General features: G+C 40.1%; 1 protein-coding gene across 1 annotated transcript in view; it reads right to left on the bottom strand.

Annotated features, from left to right (window-relative positions):
* LOC108518869 (brain mitochondrial carrier protein 1) overlaps positions 1-8,087 on the bottom strand; it is a 47,680-nt gene extending 39,593 nt beyond the window's left edge. The window contains exons 1-4 of the mRNA XM_017857559.1: positions 8,002-8,087; positions 7,625-7,871; positions 2,750-2,843; positions 1,342-1,489 (exon numbers count right to left, since the gene is read on the bottom strand). Of these exons, the coding sequence (XP_017713048.1) occupies positions 1,342-1,489; positions 2,750-2,843; positions 7,625-7,699 (317 nt within the window). The 5' untranslated portion in view covers positions 7,700-7,871; positions 8,002-8,087. The remainder of the gene's footprint in view (positions 1-1,341; positions 1,490-2,749; positions 2,844-7,624; positions 7,872-8,001) is intronic.
* Positions 8,088-8,741: the final 654 nt, after the last annotated feature.

The raw sequence follows: 8,741 nt of genomic DNA on the forward strand, positions 1-8,741 counted from the left end.
AAAAAAAAAAAAAAAAGGAATTTACATTCTGAATTTAGATGCTCCCCAAAAAAGAAATATTCAGCCCCAGATAATTTCACTGGGGAATTCTACAAAACATTTTAAAAAATTAACACCAAGTTTACACAGTTCCTTCCAGAAAACAGAAGAGGGAATGCTTCCCAACTTATTTTGCCTAGTATTACCCTGACACCAAAACCAGACAAAAACAGTACAAAAAAGGAAAACCACAGACTAACGTCTCTCATGAACTTAGATGCAAAACTCCTTAAGAAAATATTGGTAAATTGAATCCAGCAACGTATAAAAAGAATTATACATCATTACTCACCTGATAAAGATTTTTTTTAAAAAATCAACCTCTACTTCCTAACAGTTGCAGATACGTCTTTAATCATATCAACAAGGAGGCACTAGAGCCAAACTTCCACCCTATTTAAGTTCTCCTTTAAACTGGAGACATTCTCATTCATACCTCCTTTGGGATTCTTCCAAATTGCAGAACTATATTGTAGGAGGTATAAATAGAAAGACAGCGGCAGCTCAAATGGTTAGGATTTTAAATGATGACTAAATATGCATATTTCTGACTTTATTCCTTGCTATCAGAAAAGAAAATATCTTGTGATTATCCATGCTGATGAAAGAACAAGGTGAAACAGATGATCCACAAATCAGGATGGTGGATCATCTTCAGGATGCTTCAGGATATACTACTTGATTTTCCCCAAGAAAATTACCTTTTAAATTAAGTCTAACATAGTTTAACGATGTAACATAGTTTAACGATAACACTGATATCTATTATCTGAGTAATAAACCAGTAGCCTAGACGCAGGAGTGGCCTAGGAAACTGGCAACAGATGAACTACAAACTAGACAGTAAACCACAAACTTATGGCTAATCAAACGGTGATGATAAAGATGGGTCTCCCTCTCTCTCATTATGCACTTTCTGTTTAAACTGCAAGGATAATATTTTTTCAAAGAGGATAATTTTAAAGGAAGTCAGAATTTGCCAACTCAGGAGGGATATCACAAAATATATATAATTAATTGGTGTTGTTATTAAGAGTGGCTATTATGACTCTCGGGAAATCCGCAGAAAGTCTATACTGCAACGACATATCCATTTTAAAATATTATTATCACTTATAGCCAAATGAACACAAAATCCAAAGCTCAAGACTTATAAGGAGGAGAAATATAAACTGGCATATCAATACTGAATTACAAGTTGAAATGGTGACTATGAAACAGACACAAACTATCAGATAGCTGAAAACTATGGCTTCTTTAAAAGCATTTCTGTTAATGATATACGGAAAGAACCAGTCTTACCCTGAATAGAGAGCCAATACACCTTCCTCTTTACAGATGCGAAACAGTGCGTGGAACATCCCTCTATATTTTATCTCTTTGAAACGGGCATCAATGCTTTGGCCTTGAACCTGAAGTCGTGTTTTGGTAAGGTCCACAGGGAAAGTCCCTATAAAGGAACATACTCATTTATAAGTATGTCCAAAGAATCACAGTTAAGTTGTTGCTAAATATAAGCCAAGGACAATATTTGAATCCTAAGACAAAGTCCTTTTAATAACACATAGAAGATCTCTAGTAGAATACCACTGTCAGAGGACATGAGTTGCATGTGGTAAGTGAAATGCATTATAATATACATAGGCAGCACCAATTGACCCACAATATACTTCAAACTATAATATGATAAAATGCTTTAAGATTGCCCTATTATAAATGCAAAATAATTAAATGTTGTTTTTTATTTCATCTGTAACGTACAATCTGGCATTTATCAGTCTCCCTCCTGCCCCTTCCCACCCCAAGTGTCCCCACCGCTGTGTCTCATAAAATCTCCCCAAATTTTCACAAAGATAGGAAAGCATGGGATTGCTGCTCCAGATGCTCTTATATAGTGCTACAAAGTTTTGTGGGTTTTTTCTTTTATCTGTTTACAAGAAACAAATAGTCCCCTAATATTATGAAAGATAATGGCAAAGCCCTATTTGGTTCTCCTCATCCTGGTCCCTTAGGTAATTCAGGACTAATACCAGCAGAGTGCTTGGGGGGAAATTTTCTTTAACCAAACCTCTTACATCAACAAACAGAAGTGGTCATCACATTGACAAAATATATTTCAGGGTGTAAAACTAACAAGGTGATTAGGTAGCTCTGGTCACTGATGACCCGAATATCACAACACCACAGGATATGCCAAGAACGTCAGTAGTCATTCATGAATAGTTTAGAAAAGAGAATATCTGGAAGATGAAAAAACAACAATCTAAAAATATTTCAAAATTAAAATCATGTAGAAGAGAATCTTGTTTGATCTTGTTAGTATATTTTCTTCTAAAATAGGTTTGAAAAAAAGGACTTTCAGTACAAATAAACTTATAAACAATTTAGCATAAAAGACTATTAATACAGAAATATAGCAAAAACCCTTAAGACATATCAACTCCCTCTATATATTCATGTATTTTACTTAAGCCTAGCAAATTAACAAATCAGTAAACTACCAAAAAAGCTTTCCTTAGTTTGACTTTTCTTAACTCATCTGCCATAACATTAGTAGTACTTTCCCCGAAATATTACTTCATGGCTTTGAGACAATTTTCAAAATAACGTGAACTTCTTATTTTTTATCTGGCTTTCACCAAAAATAACCATCACCATAAGCTACCATCTATACCATATAATGCAGATTTGTCCTTTCTCACATTCTTACCAAACTCAGCCACGATAGAGGCAAGGCCGCCATATACAAAGGGTTTCCAATTCAGACCAGACATCTCATGACTTACAGTGGTACTTTTCTGGTGCTAAAAATAAACACAAATCAGAACAAGGCACAAGAGTGAGGAGCATTTGTTAGCATCTGATCATATAATTTAGATAAACAAAATTGTCAAATAAAACAGAAGTAGAGGAAAAACCCTACCAAGTGGAATGACACAAAATGGGGGATCCTGTTTTATGTGCTGGATGATCATGAGTTTGTTCTTTACTGACATTTTGTAGGGGTAGGCGTGTGATTCACTCAGAGATCAACCTGTGCCCTTCATTCTCTTCAGTTTCTTTAATGTTATATTCATCCCCTCCCAGAGAAGAGACTTCAGTCCATCCAGCACACCCAACTTTGACATTCAACTAGATAATTACAAATGAAGGAACCCGGAATTCAAATTTTATAGGCTGAGGCATCTCATAAAAGCAGTTTATGGTATTCAGTTAGCTTGATTCAGGTACAAAGCACAGGCTTACACTACTACCCTCTCATATTCTTAGCCCTCCTATCTCTCCACTATAGGGTTTCTAGCTATATATAACTTTGTCCCCCCAACCAGGCCCAGGCTGAGCTAAGAACCTTTTCACCTTCCTTCTAGCCCCCAAAGGAATGATAGCAATATGATGTCTCTCTTCCCTCTGACATTTAACGTACATCCATCTAGTGGATCTCCTTTTCCTTCCTCTTGGCCTTTTAAAACACGCACATACAAATACTGTTCTTCTTTTATGTTCTAGTTATTTAACAATGTATTCTGCTCCCAGCCTCCCTTTTCTCCTTCCCTATCCCACCCCCGTTAGACCTGTCATCGTCAATCTTTTCAGCTTTACTCTCTTTTTATGCCACCTTCAGCTTGTTCTCTCTTGGATTTTATTTTTTCCACAGCTCTGCCCTCTAGGTTTTGCAAATTTTAGCATGTATTAGAATCATCCAGAAGGCCTATTAAAACATAGATTGTTGGGCCTCTCCCCCAGAGTTTCTGATTGGTGGTGTGGCCCTGAGAATTTGCAAGATCCCAAATAACGCTGATGCTTCCACACTTCAGAACTGCTCTAGGCATTGCCTACTAAATCCTGGTTCACCTGAAAGTAGTATCTGTTCTTAGCATGGACTCTCAGATTTCTTTCAAATATTCCTTTTTCAGAGCTTCATAGTATGTATACTTCTGAATTTCAAAAGCAACTTCCAAGTGGTTTATGGTCAGGAATGCAGACTCCTGAAGTCAGACTGTTAAAATTTAAATGCTAACTCCAGATTCATTTCCTGACTCCACCACTTACTAGTTCTGTGACCTTGGGCAAGTTATTTAATCTCTCTATGCCTCCACTTTCTGAACTGTAAAATGAAACTAATAATAAAAACTATATCATAGGGTTGTTGTGAAAATTAAATATCAAAAACACCTTGAAAAGTGCCTGGCACACAGTTCAATAATTGTTATTTAACTATCATTATTACATTTTTAAAAATTTAAGTACCCAAATTTACATCTTAATGGATATTACTTGCTGCCCACCCCTCCCTCCCATTGCCCAATCTGGGGTTAGCAGCTATGAGTCACAGTATCCCTTTAAAGGTTTTGCTTTGCTTCCACATAAGGAATTCTCTGTAACTAAGCAAAATACAATTTTCCAGAGAAGACAGCAAACATGCTGATTAAATGTTTTATAGGCCACAAAAATCATTATGGAGTCTTCCTTTCAAGCATAGTACATATAGAGTCTGGGATAGATAACCCTTTTGGGGGAAAGTTGTTGAAAAGAATTCTAATGAGCAAAGCAAGAATAGCCACTTCAAATATCAATTGCAGCTGGAAATAGGAGTCTTGAAGACTAAATACTACCTTATCACCATTTCTAGCTAGGCCCGCATTTTCCGATTAGAATTGATGGTAAAATATGACACATATGGTGAGAGTAGAGATGGAAAAGCAAGACCATGGCATATCCCCTCTTTGAGTTTGTGAGGAAAAAATTAACTCTCCATTCACAAATTTAGAGATTGCCCCAAATAGTCTTAAAGGTTTCAGACAGCTACTTTTACATAAAGTTGTCTCTCCAAAGCTTTCTCTTTACAACTTTTTTTAATTCTTTGTATTACAGAGAAAGCCTCTATCGGAACTTTACAACCTGCTACCAGCCCCTTAATAAAGAAAATGTGCTCAGGGTTCAGGGAGTGATGATGAATCAGTGAAAGGCAGGGAGGACATGGCAAGAAGATGAAAGACCAGTCGCTGAATCTTGTGACAGTTAGCCCAGAGGTTCCCTAATGAAGTTCCCACAATTCTGAGGTGAAATGAAAAAAATAAGGGCATTCAGTGCTTTTTTTTTTTTCAGCTAAATGTATTTAATTTAGGGACTGTCTATTATTAACAGATCACATTCTTCTTATGCCTGGAGCATAGGCTAACTAGCCTGTATTTGTGTACGCTCCCCACACTTTCATTTATGTTTTACTGGCCCATGAAATCCAAAAATCTGAGGACCACAGGCAAAACCCACCATTGCCACAATCACTACTTCCCTACCCCCATCTGATAGTAAAATCTCTTTCACTCCAATGTTAGGAAAAAATCTTATGAAGAAATCCTGGATCATCTTTGATTAGATCTGTTTTTAGACACTCCCTCCTCATATTGAGCCAAAAGTCTGTCTTCCTCTAATTCGTACCCAGTCTTTGGACAAATGCATTCTTTTTTCCCTAGGCAAGCCCTTCAAATATTTAAAGACAGCTATGATGTTCTCTTACATCTTATGTTTCTCAAGCTAAATATCCATGATCTTTCTCTTCATTTGACACATTATACTTCAATTACTAGAGCTTAAACTTGCACTCACTTTTTTGGGAGCCACATCACACTATCAAATCATTAAACTGTCAGCTGAAACCTCCAAGTCTTTTACATAAAGTTGTCTACATGCATGTATGTTGTGTCACACCTATTCTACAGGTGTGCAATATTTTTTGAACCTTCTATTATCCCTTCTATATCTTAATCTCAGGCATAAAAATAATGACTAGGATGAGGGTCAACTTCAAGATGTCCAATGTTATTTCCTCTCTTAACTAAGTAAGATCCCCGAGGGAAGATACTATATCTCACAGTACTTTTTTTAACCCCCATTATAGCTTGCATAGAATTGAGTACACATCCATTCAATATTTGGTTGGTTTTGCAATGTGACGTCCTTTACCTGTGTATGCAGCCTGTATATAAAACATTGCAGGGGAAACCAGGAATAACTTGCTGGACCTGACCAATGCTACACACCCTGTGTATGACACTATCTTGATCCCCAGATATTCTCTGCCTACGAACCCTGTTCCCTTGCTTTTGTTGCAAGGAATTACTTACGTAAAATACCCCCAAGCCCTCTAAAAATTATTTTAACTTGTAGGGGCTAACCCCAGATATGGGTAAAAGTAGTCATATCTAAGGTAAAATAAAATATAGTACCCTAAATTTTTACTGTATAAAGAAACCAATGAAAATTGTCTTCAAAATGCCAACATTTATTCTGAAGATCTGACTTTGGAGAATTTGATAGACTAATGAGTGAAAGTAAGAATGTCCTACAATACAAGTTACATTGCCTTATACTGCTCCCAAGATCTGGTCAGGAAACTCTGGGTGCCTTTCCTGCTTTCTCCTTTAAGAAAGAGTAGAAATTAGAGATTCTCAGATCCAGAAGGTAACAATGGAGAGCCAAGCAGATATTTATCGAAGGCGTGCTAAATGCCCAAATTTGCAATCATGTTTGAAAAACACAGATATTCGTTTAGCACCAAAACAGTATTTACCATTCAACCTATTTTCCTGAATAACCAATGAGATGGGACAGGTGAAAAGTACAAAATACAGTACTTGCCTTTCAAGAGCTTATAATCTGGTGGAAGAAATCAAAGTAGTTCGCTAGAGAAAAATTAAGTGCTAAACTGTGTAGTACAAACTTTAAGAGCAAGAGGAGCATAGAAAAGACTACAACCAGCATGGGCTTGACTAATTTGAAAATTGCGGAGGTGAGAGAACCTAAACTGAACCTTGAGAGACGGTAGGTACAACCTGGTTAGGTGCAGGTAAGGGAGAGGGGCAGGGAAGAGACAGAATGAACAGAAACACAAATGTGGGAACAAGCACAGCATGTAGAAGCAGGCATCAGTATAGTTTGTGCTAAGAAGAAAGGAACCTAACTGGAACAGAGAATTCCCTTGTTGACTGAAACACTATCAGACAAGAAGTGTGATAAGGAGCATGTTATGTTGAAAGGCTTGAAACCAAGGGGTGGGGTGGGGTGTAAGGGGGCTGCATGTTTTGCTTGTGTGTGTGTGTTTAACAGCGAAGTGACTTGAGGAAATCCACATTTTAGCCTATTAGGGCTGCAGCAAACACAGTGGATTACATTACAAACGGGAGAGGCAGGGAGACTAGCTTAGGATGGTGCAAAGTACAGCAGACAAAGATGCTTGTTGGCACTGAGGTTAGAGATAGACTTCCCCAATGAAGACACAAAGAACTCGATGATGTAGGGAATGAAGACGAGGGAAGAGTTCATGATAACATTAAGCATCTCTAGCCTGGGGGGGAAGCAACAACAACAAGGAATCACTGACAGGAAACTATAAATATCCCTGCTGTTATCTTGTCTGAGAAACTATTTCATGTTGATAACAGCTGTCATGCCAATCAAGTAACTGAACTGCATTTTAATAGATGCCTTCAATGCCTTGACCTCAGGAGTGTCAGGGGGTAGAAACCGAAGGGGAGCATCTTTCAACAGCATCCCTCACACTAATACAATGGAGGTGTTTGCTTACTCCGCTTACAATCACGGCCGCCGTTGCAAACTTCACCCTTAGAAAAATTAGGATTATTCCAGGAAAGATACCCATTCACCCTCTGGGTAGCAGGATCTTGCCAGTTCCTCAGCTGTCAGAGCGAGCTCGTGGAGAGAAGGGAGGCGCCTGAAGGAGGCGGCCTCCCAGGGGGGTCGAGGAAGCAGGGTTCAATCGAAGAAGTAAAACCACCGATGCCAGAAGAGTGAAAGACAGGGAAGGGACTCAGCTGAGGGGAGAGAGAGACCAGAGGACCGTTAAGCCCTTCCCAGGCCGGGAACCAGGCCAGCCCGGCCCCACGCGGCCTGGCGCGGCCCAGCCCCGCTCCCCAGCCTGGAAGTCCAGAAGCTCCCCCTCACCTGCTCGGGCTCATCGGACGACTGGGAAGCTGAGGCTCCCACAGTCGGAAACGCCACTGCAGCGCCAACCCGGAAGCATTGAAACCAACGGAAGTAACCAAGGCGTTGCTTCGGCAACGGCGGCGTAACCATTTCAACTCCGCCCCTTCCCAACCCGAAAACAAAGGCGCGAAATAAAAGGCGGAAGCGGCAGGGGTCTAAAGGCGAGGGTCAAAACCACTGCAGGCGCAGAGCCCTAGAGGGGCAACCGGACTTGCGGGAGGTGGAGGCAGGGCAGCCAAGGCGTGAGAATTTGGCGGCTTCCCCAGTTAACGTGCTCGCCGGAGAGGAAAGAGGTGTCGCCTCGTCACCGCCAAACCCACCCACCTAGCGCGTGGAAGGACTAGAAAAGGAAGGGGCCTCGCCCGGTATCAGGGCTTGCGGAGTGGGGCAAGGGGAGTGGTGGGCGTGGTGCCCTGCGAGCGCAGTAGGAAAAAGGCGGCAACGTGGAAGGGGGTGAGGCAAAGGCTTCAAAACAAAAGTAGGAAAATGAGACATATGGGTGAGCCGAATTTAGTGAGGTGCCTGGGCTCAATAAGAAAATAAAGATCAAGGCCAGGCGCGGTGGCTCACGCCTGTAATCCCAACACTTTGAGGGTCCGGGCGCATCACTTGATGCCAGGAGTTTGAGACCAGCCTCACCAACATGGTGAGATCCCGTCTCTACTAAAAATGCAAAAAAATTAGCTGGGTGTGGTGGC

This window comes from Rhinopithecus bieti, unplaced genomic scaffold (genome assembly GCF_001698545.2).
Source record: "Rhinopithecus bieti isolate Rb0 unplaced genomic scaffold, ASM169854v2 scaffold_47298, whole genome shotgun sequence".
In the NCBI taxonomy this organism is placed as follows: domain Eukaryota; kingdom Metazoa; phylum Chordata; class Mammalia; order Primates; family Cercopithecidae; genus Rhinopithecus; species Rhinopithecus bieti.